Source organism: Diabrotica undecimpunctata, chromosome 8 (assembly GCF_040954645.1).
Source record: "Diabrotica undecimpunctata isolate CICGRU chromosome 8, icDiaUnde3, whole genome shotgun sequence".
In the NCBI taxonomy this organism is placed as follows: domain Eukaryota; kingdom Metazoa; phylum Arthropoda; class Insecta; order Coleoptera; family Chrysomelidae; genus Diabrotica; species Diabrotica undecimpunctata.
Window position 1 is genome coordinate 8,887,488 of NC_092810.1, and position 21,787 is coordinate 8,909,274.

Consider the following 21,787-nt stretch of genomic DNA (forward strand, 5'->3'; position numbering starts at 1 on the left):
AATTTGTAGTCTTCGATGTGTTACAAAACGGTGTCGAAGACCAGAAATTCTTAAAAATTGGTCTTGAATAGGGGTAGTTACCCGGTTTCGTCCTTGCCTTGGTCTGCGAGTATGATCCCCTGTTTCGAGGAATCTTTCTAACATCCGTGAGAAGGATGTGTAGGACACATTAAACCGACGACCAATTCTTCGGTAACTCCAACCTTCTACCGTCAGTATCACTGTTTGGGCACATTCATCTCGGGTTAAATTACGTAATTGACGCTCCATAATAAACACAATTAACAATAATTAACAATTAAACAGTAGGCGAATAAAATTCAACACTTGGAAATTCGTATATTTATAGAATTAGTACATTTTTTGCTTCTTTTTGTTTTGTTGTAAAAAAAACTATAGCGATAAAACACAGTCAATTAATATAGAGTGTACGAATAGCATATACAAGGGGCTTGCAAAATATAACATTACAATGGAAATTTTTATTAACGCTCATAAAATATTTTAATATTTCAAAGTGGTGCGTTAATTTCTTGGAGAAGTCTAGATTCTTGTTTTTGTGTTTTGTATTAGGTGTTTGTCCTTCCAGATTGTGTCATTAAGAGATCTCGCCGCTTTACTTGCTTTTAAGCTTTGTTGTCGTACGTCTTCTTCAACATCTCCATAACTAGTTATATCTATTTCCAGATATCTAAACCTTGCTTCCTGCTTTATTATTTTTCCATCAATTTCGATTTTACCTCGTAGTGGGTATTCATATGTTGTTATACATTTGGTTTTTTCTGTTGATATTATCATATTAAATTTCTTGGCTGTTGTATTGAAGATGTGTGTTAATCTTTGGAGCTCGTCTTCTGTCTCGGCGATTAATGCGGCGTCGTCTACATAACATAATATTTTGATTTCTTTGTTCCCCATTCTGGAACCATGACCTTTACGTACTGCTTTTATTATTTCGCCCATTACTATATTAAAGAAAAGTGGGCTTAACAAGTCACCCTGTCTGACTAAGCTTTGTATTGGTATGCACTGTGTTAGTATTGGCTTTATAGAAGAATGCTGAGAATATCATGGACAGCAAGGATCACGAACAAGGAAGTTCTAGAAAAAATGAAGAAGGAATCAGAGATTGTGTTTACGATCAAACGCATAAAATTGCAATATCTGGGACACGTTATGAGAAATCAGCACCGTTACTCCCTGCTGCAGTCTATATTGCAAGGTAAAGTCAAAGGTAAGCGAGGACCCGGTAGAAGGAGAATATCATGGCTGCGGAATTTAAGAACATGGTTTAAGAAAACCTCAACGGAGCTGTTTCGAGCCGCAGCGAGCAAGGTCATGATTGCCAATATGATTTCCAACTTCCGAAACGGATAGGAACCAGAAGAAGAAGTGTTAGTATTCCATTTATCTTTGCCAGTATTCGCTTATGGAAGTAGATGTTTTCAGTGGTTTATATAATATTGATTGGTATATTTGTTTTATACAGTAGGTGTAAGACGTCTTTGAATTGGATGCGATGCCTTTGTCACATCTTTAAAACATTGATATGCTGGTTTATTGTACTTGATGGCCTTTTCTGTGATTTGTCTTAGTACAAATACGGCGTCTACGCAGGATCTTCCGGATCTAAATCCTTGTTGTTTATCTGATAAAGTTGTTAGTTTATTGATTTTGTTGGTTAGGATTTTGTTGGGGTCTTTTTTATCTTCTTTCTTGAATATTGGTATTAATATACTGTTTCTCCATGCGTCTGGTATCTTGCAGTGCAATATTAATTTTTGTATAAGTTTTGTCATCTCTAGGGTTATATATTCTTCTCCGTGTTTTAGAAGCTCGTTGGTGATTCCGTCTGATTCTGGTAACTTTCTATTTTTGAGTAAATTTATGGCTATCTCTCTCTCTTTGTCAACCATTTTCCATCCACTCCTGAATGTAGGTCTTTCCCAATTGCTTCCATCTTTTTCTGTCTTGCGCCAATCTAATCCACTGTTTGCCTGCCACTGCTCTTATGTCATCTACCCATCTTTTTTGAGGTCTTCCCATGCTTCTTGTTGTCGTCCTTGGTCTCCATTCTAGAATTCATTGTCCACCTGTTGTCATTATGTATACCTAACCTAACCTAACCTATCTCTACTTCCTTAAAACTGATTTCTATTTCTTGTCTTAATTCAGGTACGATATTGTGTTGATTATTATTTGCCTTTTCTTTAAACAGTTCCATCAGGTATCTTTCCCATTCATTTGCTGGTATGTTACTGTATTCCGTTAATTCTGCTATTTCTTTCCGTTGGTTTCTTATCAATCTCCATATTTTTATTTATGTACCGTAGAAGTCTTTCCATCCTTTTTGTAAACTGTTCCCAGTATTCATTTTTTGTTCTTACTAACTCATCATTATCATCATCATCACTGGCTCGACAACCCTTTTTGGGTCTTGGCATGTTCCAGGATTCTTCTCCATTCTGATCTGTTTCGTGCTTTCTTTCTCCAGTTTTTTATTTTTAAGGTTGTTATATCATTTTCTATTTGTTCTAAGTATCTCAGTTTCGGTCTTCCTTTTGTTCTTTTTCCTACTGGCATCTGTTTGAATATTTTGGTTAGTATTTCGCCTTCTTCCATTTTTTCTGCATGTCCTATCCAACGCAGCCGTCCTATTATAATGAATGTTATAATATCCGGATCCTGGTATATTTTGTAATTTTGTATTTGGTCTTCTCACTAACTTCCTTGTTTCATTTCGTATTCGTTTATAGGTATCTCGAGATTCTGGAGTATTTGATGTCTTGTACTTCATGTAGGCCTCTCGTTTTTCTTTACATTTCACTTTTATTTCGATTCTGAACCAGGTGTATTGTTGTTGTTTCTTTTATTTAGTATGACTTTGCATTATCCTAGAGTTTTTTTGTTGTTGTTGTTTTTAATTTTCTCCCAGCTCGTGTTTATATCGTCAATGTCGTTTATTTGTTTTAGCTGTATCTATCTAAGTATCTAAGTATATACATATCTCTAAGACCAAATATCCTATAGATAAGTTAGAGAAAATTATTGTAGTCTACAGCAATAATTGTACTCAGTGTGAGGCTGTATATATTGGCTAAACTATATATTGGTTAAACTAAGAGGAATTTGCCTAATCGCATTATTTCTCACAAAAGTAATTGCAGAATGAAGAAACTTTCTTTGGCCTATTCGGCTTTTTGCTTTGGCCGAGCATGTGATTGGCAATGACCATACCATGGTTTTTGATAACAATAAAATGTTGTGCAATCTAGGTAATAAAGGCAAAAAGACCATTTTAAAAGTGGAATCTATATTCTAAGTGATCATAGTTTATATAAGAGGAGAAATTCAGAATTTATGTAAAATTTATAACTACATTAATATATAAATAGTTGCTTTCTTTGTTTTTTGTTTTTGTTTACATCCTTGGTATATTTTTTGTGCTTCCGTAAATTAAACAAATAGGTCAAATTTAAATGAAGGATGCCGAAACGTTGACTTTATTATCTTTAAACGATTTTCTGTCGATTGGAAATCACAAAAATAATATTTTACATATTTCAAATTTTAAAAGTGACGGACGGACCTGTAACAGAATGAAGCAGATAGTGCAATATGAACGCGAACTCATAGCTTACGCCAATTTGTGGAAAATATTTGACAGATTTCCAATACACAGGCAATATACATTTTAAAGGGTGCACAATTTGCTGCACATCTAGCGGATCTGGTCAATATTTTATGAACTGCCATTATATAGACTAAAGAAAACATTGTCATAATATGTAATTATTTATATTGTTTGTCATGTTTTTATAAATATTTATTGTTTTGTATTAAACTAAATAAAATACAAACTTTATAAGGTTAATAAAAGCAATAACGACCATATACATAATTATAATCGCCCTGAAGGTGCCAGAGCCGATGGAATCATCATTAACAATATAAGATATGCCGATGACACCGTAGTATTAGCAGAAACAGAAGACCAACTAAATATATTGATGAACATATTATCAGCAGAAAGTCACAGGCTGGGCTTGGACGCAAAACCAAAATTCTGGTATTCCACAAAAACCCCCATGAACAAGTTACACCTAACATACAAATAACTGGTATCACCCTTCAGAGTTACCAAAGCTTCATATATCTGGGCAGAGAACTAAATAGTCAACTAGACCATTCAAAAGAAATTAGAAGACGCATTTAAATAGCAAGATCTGGTTTCATGAATATGCGTAAAATGCTCTGTAACCCCAAGCTATCAGTCTCAATAAGATTGAGAACACTAAAGTGTTATATGTGGTCTCTATTACTATATGGCTGTAAGACCTGGACATTAAAACAGTATGACGTCAACAAATTAAATTCATTTGAAATGTGGATGTACCGCCGAATGCTAAGAATAAGCTGGACCAGCAGAACTACGAATGAAGAAGTACTGAGAGCAATGAACACACGCCCTCATCTGGTCAATACTATTAAAATTAGAAAGACGTCATATCTAGGACACATAATGCGCCATAGGGAATTTGAGCAGCTCCGAGTATTATTAGAAGGCAAGATTGAAGGTAAAAGGGGCATAGGACGAAAGAAAAAATCTTGACTACGAAACATCAGAGATTGGACCCACACAAAAGGAAATGAATTAATTCATGAAGCCCAGAATAGAGAGAAATTTGCCATATTGATCGCCAACCTTAATAGAGAAGGCACTTAGGAGGAGGAGGACATAATTATAATTGGGTAATATATAAATTGTCCAAAATGTCAGTAAAACAGAGGCACTGAAGATTAGATTATGGTAGTTAATAATTTTTACAGCAAAGAAATAGTATACGCTTATCGACAAAATTAAACAAACACGTTTACGTAATTGGTTACGTAAATTGGTTTACAATATTTTCAAGATATAATAATATAAAAGAAAACAAATGTTTTAGCTTTTAGCGTAGACATATACAAATAAAATGACTGTTGCAATACGGGTCCGTTCCCCCAGTGCGACACACAAAACAGACGCAAAGCAGTCTCTTTCTAATGGATCGGGTTTTCCGACCATATGACCTTCCCATTGGTCATTTAGGTTAGGTTAGGTTAGGTTAGGTTATCATAATAACATTTTTTTTTGCGAAAAAGTTTTTACTGTACATATTCTTAGAAGTTATTATGGATTAAATCAATTTGATGATGGAAGGTACTATACCCCTTCCTGCTGCAGCAGCATTAATAGATTCTAACATAAAAAGTAAGTAATTTTAATATGTAGAACAGAACAATGCAAGGCATCTAGGATCAATTCGGCTAGTAAGCTGAACTTGCTTGGTTTATAGACAAATTGTTCTATATTAAATAGTAAACTTTATAGCTATTAACTTCGTGTGTAAATTTTTTTAGTATTTCATTTATTTCATTTCGGTAGTAGCGACGGGCGGTGTGTACAAAGGGCAGGGACGTAATCAACGCGAGCTTATGACTTCCGCTTACTGGGAATTCCTCGTTCATGGGGAACAATTGCAAGCCCCAATCCCTAGCACGAAGTAGGTTCAGCGGGTTACCCGGGCCCCTCGGCCAGGGAGGACACGCTGATTCTTTCAGTATAGCGCGCGTGCGGCCCAGAACATCTAAGGGCATCACAGATCTGTTATTGCTCAATCTCATGCGGCTAGAAGACGCCTGTCCCTCTAAGAAGAACTGTGTGTACGCCGACAGTAAAAACCGCGTGCAACAAGAGCAGGAAACTCCGCCGACGAGCCTTTGAGATGTCGAAATACGCCTAGTTAGCAGGCTAGAGTCTCGTTCGTTATCGGAATTAACCAGATAAATCGCTCCACCAACTAAGAACGGCCATGCCAAGCCAGGCCAAAAACCTACGCTTTAGAAGAAAGGGGAATAAATATATCGTGGGCTTACTGCAAAAGTCCGTTAAGTCCATGTTTGGTCATTTTTCGGGTTTGTTCATAGAGAGTATTAGAAAGAGAGAAATTATCGGCTAGTAAAACCTGTTTAGTGAAAACACTTATCTAAACGTGTATACTATATATGACCAAAATATACTTTAACACAATGTTATACAAGCAAAATACTTTAAGTTGCTTTAAATGGATCTTACTTTGATTATTTCTTATAAACAAAAAAAAATTCTTCTACAAAAATCCTTTGTGTTTATTTAAAAGATTTACATTGTAAAATAATAGCGATCTAGAATAGATCGCTATAATTAGAAGTAAAAATCAGTTAAGAGCACAAAAATGCAGCTAAATACCGTTAAGATATTTTAAACGAGTCTGCTGTTTATCACAACGTTTTTCGGAGAATAGCTTATTATGATGTTACCCCCATTTTGAGTCCTTAAAATGTGTAAGTAACAGTATCGGAATAGCGTCCTGGGGGGGGGGTTTAACCCCCAAAACCCCCCCCTCGGTGCGCCACTGTAGCTTATACAGCAAAAATCAGATAAGTACCCCTAACTTGTTTTGGCAGACCATTTTGTGCTAAATACTCATTGTAACGAATAAACCTCACGTGTTACTTTACTAAGTTTTACAGTTTTTTAGTCAATAAAATGATAGGAAGTGGCAAAAGTAGATGTTAAAAATTAGTGTTCATGGCATTACAAGAGGAGAACCATTTGGGTATGTATTTAATAGTGAATTCTAATATTATTTTTAATTTTCCTAAAAGTGAGGTTATGTTTGGTGAAAATTATGTATTTTTATTTTAACAGATCTATTAAATGGTGTACATAATGTTTCGTTGCTGATATTTGCAACTAATTATTATAATCAATGAATACCTGCCAGTTTAGTAGGTAATTACTTTAGCTAGAAGCTAAGTAAAAGGTTAGATAATGTTTTATTAGTATAATTTTGAAACTCGTAGGCTGTTAAATTTAAAATTCTGTTGTTTCAGACAATTCCCCTTGTTTTGGTTCTACTTTAACAACAAAAGATGATCCAAACATTATTGCTGATGCAAGTTGTTCGATTTACCCAGTTATCACTAAAAATATCACGACTATTCCTGAACTACAAGATTTTAACTCGGATTGTTAAATTCAAGATCCACATTATGAACCTTCATCAGAGAGTGAGAGTACTGATAACGAAAATGTCTCAAGTACTGAGGCAGGTAGATATGGAAGAAAATTTATTAAATGAAAAAATAGGTCGATGGAAGAAGAAGAAAATTGAATCCGAGACACCAAAGTTATTAAACTATGAAAAATGCCAATTCCAGCGCAATGCACATTTTTCAGAAGAATTTACAGAATCACTTTGTGACAACTTTTGGCATAGTGAATATTTGAAGCAAAAAGAGTTTCTTTTTGGAACAACAGAAAGTACACCACCGTTAAGGAGAAGGGTGCGAACAGAGAGTTCAAGGAAAGGAAGAACAGATACAAAAATTTACTATTTAAATAATGATGTGCAAAAAATTCGGGTATGTAAAAGCTTTTTTCTTAAAAATTTATACATTTCAGCCGATATGATTGATACTGCGTATAAAGGAAAGGTAGATAGAAAAATGTTTGTTGGACAAGACAATAAAGGTAAGAAGACTCCACACAACAGGACGGTCCAAGAAAGTAAAGAAAGAGTGAAAAATCATATAGAAAAGTTTCCTACAATGGAATCTCAATATTCCAAAAAAGAAACTAAACTTTTGTACCTCGACTGTCAAATTAGCATTACGAAAATGTACAATTTATATAAACAAGAATGTTTAAATGAAAATTTAAAACCTGTAAGCGTAATTACTTATTGGGGGATTTTTTGTAACGATTACAACTTGTTCTATAAGCCAAAAAAAGATCAATCCCAGTTTTGCACTAAATATAATTCCTTAAAAGTAGGCGCAGAGAGTCAGCTCGTAAAAAATAACTATGTACAACCCATTATACAGAAGGAAGAGTGTATGAATGCGGAAGCAGCTGATAAGGAGAAATGTCAGCAGCATAAGGCATTTTTATATGTTGTACCTTTGATTTGCAATCAGTGTTACAAATACCTTCGAGTGACGTAAGTTTAGAGTCTTAGAGTATGCATGTATAATTTTACCATTGATGAGCTACGTAAACCAAATGATGCCTTTTGTTATGGATGGATAGTGTTACAAGGAAAAAGAGGCAGTTCAAAAATAGGTAGTTGCTTACTTAACTATATTAACCAAATAAAACCTGAAATAAAGCAGCTTTGTTTGTATTCTGATATCTGCGGCGGACAAAACCGCAACCAAAATGTTGCAGAACTATTTTTATATGTGGTCCAAACTTCAAACCTAGAAATCATGAGCACAAGTTCCTCGAAAGTGGCCACACTTTTATGAAGGTGGACAGCGTGCATAGTGGTATAGAAAAAGCAAAGAAATACGTTCCTGTTAATACCATTCAGGACTGGTTTAATATATTTAGAATCGCTAGATCAAGACGTATACGAAACAAAAAAAAACTATGGGCTATAATGTTCGTCCACGTAAAAATACAGAAAGAAGCACAGTAAATTGGCTCAAAATCAAGTGCCTAAAATATGAAAAAAATAAACCAGGAATGATTCAGTATAGGTATGACCATACTTTATAGTTTAAAGTAATTCAAGTATTTGGTAAAACTTTTCCAAACTCTTTTGAAGAACGACCCTTCAAAATTTATATTCAAAAATAATTCCGATAACAGGTAGGAAAAAACTGGCCTGCTGCAACTGTGTCGTAAGGGGGACATCCCAGAAGAATTTCACGGTGGTAGAAATCTTTGCCAACATAGAAATCAGCTTTAGACTAAATTCCTTCCTCATCCAACAGTGATGAAGATATTGAAGACTAAAGTAATTTGTTAATACATGCTATAAAGTTTTTCTTATGTTAGTTTAAGATTAAACTGTTAAATACATTTTTGCTATTTTTATTGTGCGAAAATCATCTAAGTCCCATATTTTTTTTGTTTTTTAGTATCCCTTATAAACAATAATATTATTGTGAGCAAAATATGTGCTGCCGAAATATATCAACCTTTAAACTTTAATTTTTTTCAAATAATAATTACGAGGTATTTAATAGGTAGTTTAGCTTTAATGAGACAGTAAACATTAAAAGTTAATTTTCTCGGGAAAATTACGCACTTAACGAATTTTTGCAATAAGCCCACGATATACAACTTTAGTTATTTTAAAGGAATTTGACACTCTTAGGAATGAAGCAAACCTTAGGATGTAGTCATTCATTTGGAATATAGGCTAAGCGCCTATATTCCAAATGAATGACTACATCCTAAGGTTTGCTTAGGCTAATGTATCTTTAATATTTTTACTGGTTAGTATAATATATAATATCAATACCTTGTTCTAGCAGAACTGGAAAATTATGTATGTATATTCATCCTATAGTCTATTAATATAAGAACAAGTATTAAGGATGAAGGTGACATTGCCTTTATTGGCGAAAAAAATGACTGAATTTAGATTTGACTGAAGTTCTTTTAGGGCTTTTTTCTCGGATTGTTCAGAAATGTTCGCGCCAACCCCCGTGCCAATTACCGCGCCAATCTTTACGGTAATTCCCACCCAAACCACGTTACCATCGACGCTATAAACCAACCGTCCTCTATTCCCAGTACCAGTCTTGCATTGGCCAGTGATCAGTGTAGTAGTGTTTGTGGGCTCGGCAGACTGAGACCTCGGAAGCCCTAAAGAAACATCGAAGAGGATGTCGAAAGCTCGGCGCAATGATAATCGAAGCGGTTCAACCCGGAAGACTGTTTTATTTTAATATTAATTCGTGTAATAATATTAATCTTAGCTCTAGGTTTAATATATCATATACGTCATAAATAAATAAATTTATTTGCCTTCATCCACAGAAATACGAATAATATCATATAATCTTTTTCTTCGGATAAAACTCGATACTTTTCCAAGATTAAATAAAGAATAACTTTGAGTAAAAATTACTGTTCATCTCCCAAACTTCTCTATGAATTTACTGTATCAAAATTTAAAATCGTCGAGTTATATGGTCTGGTATATAGTCAAATAATTATGACATTATACATATTGTACGTTTAAAACTCAGACTATTAGTACAAAAAATAAAACGAAATACGAACATCGATATTTTGTTCATCAATCAATGTCAGTAACAAACTGAAATGCATTTTTATTTGAGAACGAAAATAAAAAATCTCCCGCTATATTTAAATCAATACTTTCTATTAAGGATGCGCATTGATTTATACATACTGTTTCCATTGTAACATTAAAAAAATAATTTTTTTGGGTGTATAGATTACAAATACTAACAAACATTTTTTGTTGCAGATAAAGCTCCTTCAGAAGCTGTTTTTCGTGGAACAGAATTCCTATCCTATGACTTGAGTCAGACTGGAGGAGAACCCATTGTCAGTGCTCAAGATTCTGTGATATTTTATTTCAAAACCAGGCAACCTAATGGATTGCTTTTTTACACAGGTGAGCACACTATTGTTATATGAAAATACTTATAATGTACTAAATACCACATAAACTTATGAATGCTGTCGCTTGCGTAAATATATTGTTATAAATACGCAGAGTTTTTATATTACAGAAATACAATATAATAGCACTGGACAATAAAAGAAATGTAATGATTTTTTCATAAAAGTTTTATTTACTAATTTTTATAGTACTTTTTGACACTGAATCCAAAAATAATCTTAGCTTTTTTTTCTGTGTATGGTTTTCTTGTGACAGACAAATAAAAATAATACATTTTTTACCTATCTACAGCTATATATATGGGTTTACTACATTATACCGTAGTTGTAAGGGATTTTGAAGTATTTTGCTTCTAGCACATCTCTTTTCTGTGTTCAGCAAAAGTCAGCCAGCATTCATCATCATCATCATCATTCTGGCTTTACAACTCTGCGTGGGTCCTGGCCTCCTCAAGAATTTCTCTCCAGTCGTCCCTATCCATCGCCTTTCTTCATCAATGTTATCAAGGAACCTTGTTCTGGGTTCTTCTCTGACCAATAGGTTTATGAAGGAACGTTTTTCTAGCTCTGTTATTTTGTTCCATCCGCATTACATGCCCTGTCCACCTCAGACGTTCTATCTTAATATGTTTTACGAATTATTACTATTTAAATGGGAATAAGCCACAATTAAAGGTTAAAGTAGGTTTATTGACGTTTTAATTTCCACTTCGGAAATCGTCCTTAAAATACAAACATTAGTAAATTAAACTAATTTTGGTTTTTTGTTACTTGGTTAAAAATTCTTCTAATAATTTAATTGTTTCTGGCTCATTTATATTGACCATTCAAACATACTGTAGCGAGTTTAATTAAGACGAGCGGTTCTAATTTATGTAGATATATTTATTTATAAGTTTACAGCACGAAAATACCTTATCAACTAAACTTAGCTAATATCGGAGCTACTTATATATAAAAGTTATTATGTACTAGAATATTCTGGAGTAGTCCACCTCTAATTCGTTTGTTTGACGGATCGATCTCTCCCGCGCTCGATACATCTGGAAGCTTCTCATCGTCTTGAGATGCAACCGTTATATGGGCTACTTTGAATGCATGTTCGTAACACTGCTCCCCTCTTAGATCTGAGCGTCCCGATCAGCAACTCTATATGCAGGCCCAAGATGGCAGAATCTACATGACTCTCCAGCTCTGCATGAACACCTCAGATAAAAATAACAGTCTACTGTCTTTGAAGGACACGATCTCGAGCGCTTCATCTAAAACTTTCGGTCTTGCTACTCGTAAAGTTTTTTGTAGGTAATTGTCTCTCAACCCATTAACGAAGGTATCTACAGCAATTTCTTCCAAAATATTGTCTGGTACTTGCGGATAAGCCAATTGCGCTATACGAGTAACATCTGTTTCAAATTCTTGCAAATTCTCATTTCCTCGTTGAATTCTACTTCTTATTTGTATTTTGTAGACTTGTTGTAGATGGGCATCTCCGTAACGTTTGTCTAGTCAAGTGAACAAAGTCTGGTAACATTTTTCTTAACCTTTAGGAATCGATCTTAGGATATCCGCGGCATCACCTCGTAAAGCAGCAGTCAAGGAAACAGCCTTTTCTTGTTCTGTCAAATGATTCGCTGTCGCAATAGCTTCAAATTGTCTAAGGTATATGGACCAAGAAAACTTCCCATCAAATAGTGGCAATTTGAATCTCATATGATGTGTCGTTTCGTCTTTAGGTGATTCTGTTTTCACTACCGGATATAAAACTACTGCATTGACTGGTGGTAGCACTTTCGTCTTAGTTATCATGGTCTCTAATTGTTTGATCTTCTCTTCTACCTTATCGAATGTTCTAGAAACTTCTTCAAATTTCTTATTGTTCTGACTACATACTTCTTTAATAATTTAGGACGTTTCATCAAATCTTTTCGTTCTTGAATATATCATCATTTTTTTTTAGAAGTTTCGTCGATCATTTGAGAAACATTTCCAAATTTGTCATTAATAATTTGATATGTTTCATCTAATCTTTTAGAAATAATCGCATCATCCTTTCTAGAACTTTCTATGATCATCTGCGAAACATTTTTAAATTTCTCGTCATTTTTTCTAGAAGTTTCTTCGATCTTCGTTATAACTGCTTCTTCTGCTAATTGAAAATGGAATGTCTCTGAATTGTCTTCATTCTTGTTGAGAACATTCTTCAGTCGTTCTTGGAGGATCTTCTTGGACCCGCTGCAGTCTTCATCGCGTTCTTCTAGTTGCTCACGCAACTGTTTTACTGAAAGTAACTGTGATGTTAACTTATTACACATACCACAACTAAAAATGGGTACCTGGTTTAAAAATTGACACCTTCAATTTAATATCATTTTCAGGTGACGGAAATGACTATCTAAACGTCGCAATCAAAGATGGAATTCTCAGCCTGACAATGGGTCTTTCGAACGGCAAACAAGAAATGCAGATAAAACCTAACAAAGTTCGCTTTGATGACAATCAGTGGCATAAAGTTAGCATACACAGAAGGATACAAGAGGTAAGCGTTTAAAGTTCTATGATGCTTCCTAGCAATGTCTTTTTCCTTTTCACATTCGTGCAAAAATCCAATATGTATGGAATTATATTTAACAAAAACACCGGTTTAAATCTAAAGACTTAAAATGAATATTTTTCTGTAGATTTTTATAGTTAAAAAGTATATTTTATGATTATCAAATGTACGATTGAAATCCATCTAGAGGTAATTGAGTATTAAAAAAGCGAAAAGATTCGTGTTACACTTTTCCGTTGTAATGTCAGTAATAAAAGTGAAAATAAAACAGTCGCTGCTAAATTTCAAACTACCTTTTTGATCAATTGCAATAAAAATAAAATAGCTCATCGTCGTAAATCAGCTTGTATTTTATTACGAGCGTTAACAGTTCCAGCTTTCCGGTTGGTAATTGACCTTCCGTTTCGTTTCCACTCTAAAACTTATAATTTTACGACTGTGCTCTACTCAGACCACTGAAATTTAGTATTTCAATTGATTTTGTTGTTCTCGTGTGAGACCTAGGAAACATTACATAGATGGGTTGTTAAAAAAATTGCAGACCTGATTAATCTTAATTCTTATATGTACACCAACGACTTGCAACAAATGTACCAATAGTGATTTAAAATCTAATTATATTTATATATTGCAGTTATCGTAATCAACTTTTAAATTATCTTTAAGAGAGATAATAAAGATCATTTTAGGGACAAATTTTAAAGAATTAATACAACTGGTTTTGCAATGCATGAGAGATATTTACCCTATAGTAGAGGACTTATCATTAGATGGTGAACGGAAGTCAGAGCCAGAATCTGTCTCAAACTCGCTGGGTTCGCGAGTACTGGATGTATCCGACAACGGAATTTCCAGACTATAAAAAAAGTGAAAGAAAAAAGACAGTTCAGATTTGATTTTACGTATAGTGCGTCTGCGTATCCGCTTATACGTATTTCGCCCTAAAAGGGCTCTTCAGAACGACTATTCACAGTCGCTCTAAACGTGAAAATAATTTTTCTGTCTTAGGAAGCAACTAAGTTAGATAATAGACATAATAATAATAATAATAATAATAAGCAACTTAGATAATAGATACACAAAGCGGATACTGAAATGGAGACCAAGAGATGATGCCTACTGAAGCAGAGGTTGTCCACCAACACGTTGGACTGACGATCTAAAACGTTTTCATAGGTATTGGATGCAAGAGGCACAAGATCGAAATAGATGGAAAATTATGAGGGAGATCTATGTCCAGCAGTGGATAAGCGAAGATTGCATGATGATGATGATGATGAGGAAGCAACTCTAACATGGCTTTAATCTGTGCCTTCTAAGAATTGCCAGGCAAAACAGACGTTGATGAAGATGTAATTAGAGACATGGGGAATCTAAAAATTGCATTCCACAACATATCTCCTCAACTAAGCAAAAAATCCTTAGCGAATTGGTTTCTAGTACTCGTACAGAGTATATCGGAATAAAAGGAAAAAAAAGGATTTACATGATAAAGTGAGACTTCTCAATTTCAGTACTACAACTTTAGTCTTATGGTAGGTCGAATGTATCTGAGCGTGAGTGAGAAAAAATCTATAATAGTTTCCATAAATTGCCATCTCTATTAGAACAACGGCAGTGGCAATAAAAGATATAACCACTTACCCTTAAAAAAAGCCATTTGGTTTAAATACCTGTCAACTCATCCAGATGCTGTATTCGTGAGGGCTGATTACTCAGATAACGCACCTTTTGTGAAATACACTGCAAAACAGATGAAAACAAACGGGCAAGACTTTCTTATAATAATTCTAAAACGAAACCTTACAAATCGAGGTTCCCAATTGATACCAGAAAACTAAAAGATCTTCAAAAGCTTTGTAAGGATCTTCAAATACCACGTGTTTACCACGATTTCTACACACATCTTCCCTCTGATGACAGTGTACGAGATGCCCTTCCAAAGTCAGATGCCTTTGAAGAATCTGGGAGCGAATCATAACAACTAAACCAATAATCTTCTAAATTTTAAAGCAAAATTATAAAATAGTTTAGCGTTTCATTAAATTTTGTTCAATCTTAAAGTTCTCTATATACAGATTGAACGAATTTAAAACGGAACATACAATTTAATATATGTCTGTTTGAACTGCATTTGAAATAGTGGACCAATATAAAACTTGGACAAAGATAAATCCATACTCGGTGATAGACATTGTATAAAATATTGTTCAAGTATCTGTCTCCTTTAAAGGAAAGAGGAGCGTGCCTAATAGTCGGAGAGATAGAGCCGAAATTTTGAACTGGTCAGTAATATGACATTTCTCTATTGGAATATATTCATTGTAACTGGGTTAAGACTTTGCCTTACAGGCGGAGGCCCCTCGTGGTACAGGGGGTGGCTATACAGGTATGAAGTTGTAATTTTTTTCGGAAAAGTTAACGATCGATAATATGGCTGAAAATTTGCCCAGAGTAAGATCTTGGTATAACTAGACGAAATCCCAAAGGGCGGACGCGAGAGTGGATACATAAGGGATGGCGGACAGGGGTGAAGTTGCAATTTTTTGGGGAAAAATTAACGATAAGTAATATGTCCGCCATTTTCATGGCTCATTATTTAGCCCCTAAAAACTCTAAATCCAAAAGAGTGGACAGCTGGGTTGGTACAGAGAGCCATAAAACGGGGTCAAATGTACCACTTGCCTGCGCATTTTAGGTCTCGGTAACAATTTTCCAACTGATTTTAGTATGATATTTTTGTACCGATTGATTTGAAAATTTGTATACTCACTTCTGTTACTATTCTGAGAAGCTTCAAGTAGAGTTTTGCCTCAAAATTTTCCAAAAAAATTTCCGTAAATGAAAATTTTCTTAATTTTTTGAGGTAAAATCTAATTTGTAGAATCTTTTCGATTTTCTGTCAGTTATACCATGATTTTTTTTCCAAAAATTTTCAAACGATTTTTCCGATAAGAAAAAAAAATTTTTAGAAAAACTAAAAATTTCGTCATTTTTCTCACTCTCATTGATGTCATCACATTCATCATCTTCGTCACTTTCACTTTCAATAATATCACATTCATTATCTGCTTCATTTTCAATCACTACTTATCGAACTGATTCTGGCATCTGAGGTCCACTAAACCATTTGAATTTATATGTTTTATCTTCAAACTCCCAACCATGTTCTTCAACAATCAATTCTGTTGGTACTTTTTTATGAGCATTTGTCCAAATATTTGAAATATAAGGAGCTCGCAGTAGATGTTGGTGTAATTCATCTTGACATGGTGGTAAGCTTGAAGCATCGAAATTTTTCAGTTTTTTTTTAAAGGCTCGTTCACATCATGCAACTTATACTGCCGGTTAAATAGTGAAAATCTGACATCGTTTACTTTTCTTTTTGGAATTGTTCTCGTCAGTCCTGTTTCATATAAGTAACATATGAAAGTTTCTAAGGTTTCAAAAACTTCATTACAATCGAAGTCAGTTTCACCAAGTTGGATAAACGCATCTTGATACTTATTACATTTACTGCATGCGTCTAGAATTACTGATCTAAATGGAACGTGCATCATTATTATTTTAATATTTTAAAATAATAATGATGCAAAATTAATGTCCAAACTGAATTTGTGAAATTAAAAGTAACTAATGAAAAAAAAAATTAATTTGAAAGTTAAAAAAAATATTGAAAATATCTACAAAGTAAATTTCAAAACTTAAAAAATTGATAATTCCACTATTAAATTTATTTTTATTAATAATTATTTGTAAAATATTAAAAGAATTCTACAAATTGAATTTTACCTATTGATAAATAGAAATAATATATTTTGTATTTGATTATTAATGTAATAATAAATCAAATTTTTCTTATATCTGAACAACCATTATTTATGCAATATAAATTTAAAAACCTTTTTATTGTAATAAAAAATAAACAAAATTACTATTTGTTATACCAAAAATATTTAATAGTTAACATTATAAAATTACTTTAATTTAATAAAATATCAAATATCAAACATTTATTCAATTAAAAATTAATTCGCAAAATATTTATATTTAAGAAAAAAATGTGATTTGTAAAGTAAATATGACTAACTTTAGTTTGAAAAAAAAAACATTATCATAATATCATTTTAAAACTACAAAATATTCTATAAAAGATTCAGACGATGACGTAGAGTTTTATCAAATGTTTTAGAAAAGTTTTTCTAATTTTTTTTTTCTTATCGGAAAAATCGTTTGAAAATTTTTGGAAAAAAATCATGGTATAACTTACAGAAAATCGAAAGGATTCTTCAAATTAGATTTTACCTCAAAAAATTACGAAAATTTTCATTTACGGAAAATTTTTTGGAAAATTTTGAGGAAAACTCTACTTGACGCTTATCAGAATAGTAACAGAAGTGAGCATACAAATTTTAAAATCAATCGGTATAAAAATATCATAATAAAATCAGTTTGAAATTTGTTACCGAGACCTAAAATGCGCAGGCAAGTGATACATTTGACCCCGTTTTATGGCTCTCTGTACCAACCCAGCTGTCCGCCCATTTGCATTTAGAGTTTTTTGGGGCTAAATAATGAGCCATGAAAATGGCGGACATATTACTTATCGTTAATTTTTCCCCAAAAAATTGCAATTTCACCCCTGTCCGCCACCCCTTATGTATCCACTCTCGCGTCCGCCCTTTGAGATTTCGTCTAGTTATACCAAGATCTTGCTCTGGGCAAATTTTCAGCCATATTATCGATCGGTAATTTTTCCGAAAAAAATTACAACTTCATCCCTGTAGAGCCACCCCCTGTACCACGAGGGGCGTCCGCCTGTAAGGCAAAGTCTTAACCCAGTTACAATGAATATATTATAATAGAGAAATGTCATATTACCGATCAGTTCAAAATTTCGGCTCTGTCTCTTGGACTATAAGGAAGCGAAAGGTGGTTTGACAGCATAATAACTGCTTTTGTATTTTAGTTTTCACAGTGATTCTAGGCAACCTATTTGGGTGGAGTTTTGACTTGTTCTTGAATGAGTTCAGAATCCAGCAGCCCGCTGAAGTATTGGATTTTTATAATATAATTATTTGACAACCTTTTGTTGGCCAACCACCTAGAGCGGAGTTGAGTCGAAATACATTGATTTCGTATGTTTCGTTTTAAATTCGTTCAATCTGTATATAAGTACATTATCCTTTAACACAAACGCAGATTCGCTATTTTTCATAGCCTAACATTCCAACAATAGTCACTTAGGTAAACTAACGAATGTGACTTTTTCGGTAACTATGGTTACTTAGCCTATTTAAATTTTTAACCTTTTTTTGGCATTTTTTTAAGTTTTTAGATCAGGTGTGTAAAGGCATTACAAACAGATTTTTAGTCTGAGCCCAAAGTGTTTTTTAGCTCTCCTGAAAAGCAGTGAATATGCACATTCGCTACTTTACCAGTTTGGTCACGATATTACATAATTTTTGGAAACAATATATTTTCTCTTCAAATTACAATTTTATTATTCATTTTTTTTTATATCAGATTCCAATTTTAATTAGAATTATTGATTCCTGGAGCCCGTCTCAATTAAATTGCTAAAAAACTAAAATGAAACTTTTTGTTTTAATTAAGGGAGTTCCCAAGTGGTTTCTTTAAGTTTTCACTTGCTGGTTGAGTCTAAAACTAGTTTCAAGAATAAATAGAAGATTTAAATTTATTCCCTGGCTTGCACTTTAAACAGCTTATTTGGATGAGCTTTATTAATGTGAAATTATATATCCGTAACATGTTGCGGACTATATCAAATTTAGGTGTTTATAGGAAGCAGACCTAGATATCTATGTATATTGTGTACTTCAAAACAAAAGTGTATGTCACAAAATATAAATTTTACACGAGAGAGAGAGAGAGTAACATTTTCCATTTAATACATTAAATTTTATTTAGAAAATTCTTATAAATGTGAATAATGATTATTGTTCTTTTTTGCCAATAAAAAGAACATTTTTTAAATACTACTAATTTTGGAAAAAATGGAATACATGGTTTACATTTTTTTCAGGTACAAATCTAACAAAAGATTGAGAAATATCTAGATTACGCAAAAAGAACTTAATGCAGACTTGAAACCTCTTTCTTTCAATGGTAAATTAATTTTAATTGAATAAAATATATGATTAGATACTTATCAAAATAAAAAAAAATTAAATAATTGATGGATTCGAATTGATGGATTTGGATTGAATAACACCAGCCTTCAGAACAAATAACAACTTAGGCAAATATATTAAAAATGACAAGAGCCAAAATAAAAAGCACTTACACTGTGGTGTGTGCAAACTTAAATGTGGCGACTGTTCAAAAACTTACATCGGTCAAACTGGTAGAAATTTTAATAAACGAATAGCAGAACATAAAAGGGCTTTCAATAATAGAAAAACAGATTCTTCATGCGCACTTCACCTTCTAGTCATAATCATTCTTTTAATGACGAATTTCAAATTCTTCACGTTCAAAATAACTTAAGCTATCTTTGTTAGAATCTATGGAAATTAACAAATTAAAAAATACTGATATAATTCTGAATTACCAACTTGAGACAAACAGTTCTGCCCTCCTCAATCTATTTCATTAAAGACTATAAAGTGTAAACGCATGCCAAAAATAGATCACTTGAGAAAGTTACTCTGCCGAATCAGCTATAGTGATAAGTTTTCATAATAAATTTTGTGGAAATTTTTGAAAACAAAGTTTTCAGTGTTTTATTGTTACAAAAAAAATAACGTTTATTTTGTACAAAAAAAAATATGCTATCTTCAAATTAAGTCGTCTCAATAGCGCCCCTTAAAATACTAACGTTTTAATATTTTATAGCTATACATGTTTTGAAATATATTATCGACGGTGTAGTATATAAATTCTGACACCAACATCGTAAAATTTGGCATTGGAGTGATATATGCCATAATATTTTTGTACGAATTTCATATGCACTGTTTAGAGTGATTTGAAAAATTTATTTCGAATAAAGGTACGGTTAATTTAATTACAAACGTTATTTTGTCATATTTCTGTTTTTCAACTTGGATTGCAACAACTGTTTTCCAATTAGTCGTTTGATTTTCTATTATGAAACGACATACTAATTTACTTTGTTTTATTAGATTTACCAATCTATTTCTCCATTTCTTGAATGGAAAGACTCTCGATTAATAGTATGGGAATAAGCGAAATGCGCTGGACAGATACGGGATACCGAGTTATCAAAGATCACAAAATATTTTACTCAGGAAATCTTAAGAACGAACATATGAATGGAGTGGGCCTAATTATGAATAATAAAATCGCCAATTGTGTCAGTCACTTTGTACCTGTATCAGAAAGGATGCTCTTAGTTCAGCTAAACACAACTCCCATAAAAACAAACATTATTCAAGTATACGCTCCTACAGCGGACGCCCCAGAAGAAATCATAGAAGAATTTTACAATGACCTTACTAATATTGTCAAAAGGATTCGGAAAAACGAAATAATACTAATAATGGGAGACTTTAATGCCAAAGTTGGCAAAGCACAAAGTGGAAATTTAGTGGGATCCTTTGGTCTAGGGGAACGTAATGAACGCGGAGACCGTTTGATTGAATTTGCAACTGAAGAACAGCTCGTAGTGACAAACACCTTTTATGATCTTCCTCCAAGACGACTATATACGTGGAAATCTCCCCAGGATACTCCAGATCACACAGTACGAAATCAAATAGACTATATTCTTATTAACAAACGATTTAGAAACTCTTTAACATCTGTTAAAGCGTACCCGGGATCCGACATAAATTCGGACCACAATCCACTTATCGCCAAAATGAAACTTAGTTTAAAGAAAGTTCAAAGACCAAAAATTATGAAGTACGATATTAACCAACTGAAAAATAAAACAGTAAAGGAAAAGGTACAAAAACACCTAAAAGAAAAAACGTGGGCTCGTACAGAAAAACCATGGGCCCGTACAGAAACAGATAACACAGATGTAGAACTAGAAAATTTGCACAAAGTAAGTCAAGAAATAACAGAAAAATACTTAAAACCTGAAAGAACAAATAAAAAGGAATGGATGACGGAGGAGATTCTATGTATGATGGAAGACAGAAGAAACGCTAAAGATAATAAGAATTAATACAACAACATAAATAACGAAATAAAAAGGGCTATTAAAATAGCAAAAGAAAATTGGTTTAGCTCGAAGTGTACAGAGATAGAGTCATTACAACAAAAACATGATTCATTTAACCTCCATAAAAAGATTAAAGAAGCGGCAGGCTTATATAAACACAAGAACACTGGATTCCTGACAGATAATCAGGGAAACATAGTACTGGAAATAGAGCATAAAAGAGATATTTGGATCAAATACGTGGAAAAAACTTTTGAAGATATACGAAGTAACACTGGTATTACAACAAACACCAATTGCGAATCTGGACCACCATTTACAGTCGAAGAAGTAAAATATGCCATCAAAAGCACCAAAGATGGTAAAGCAGTAGGCCCTGATAATTTTCACTCAGAATTCTTAAAACTTATGGACTATGATGGCATAAAATGGTTGACAAATATATTTAACAGTATATATGATACGGGCGTGGTTCCCCAAGAGTGGTTAGTGTCAACTTTTATAAATCTTCCAAAAAAACCCAATGCGAGAAAGTGCGAAGACTATAGAATTATAAGCCTTATGAGCCATTTACTTAAAACATTTCTAAAGGTCATCCACAAAAGAA

At 33.2% G+C, this 21,787-nt stretch overlaps 1 protein-coding gene across 1 annotated transcript in view; it reads left to right on the forward strand.

Moving 5' to 3' along the window:
* Nucleotides 1-21,787, forward strand: part of LOC140449240 (neurexin 1-like) — a 412,155-nt gene that overhangs the window by 156,473 nt on the left and 233,895 nt on the right. Inside the window, exons 2-3 of the mRNA XM_072542432.1 lie at nt 10,317-10,466; nt 12,850-13,010. Of these exons, the coding sequence (XP_072398533.1) occupies nt 12,906-13,010 (105 nt within the window). The 5' untranslated portion in view covers nt 10,317-10,466; nt 12,850-12,905. The remainder of the gene's footprint in view (nt 1-10,316; nt 10,467-12,849; nt 13,011-21,787) is intronic.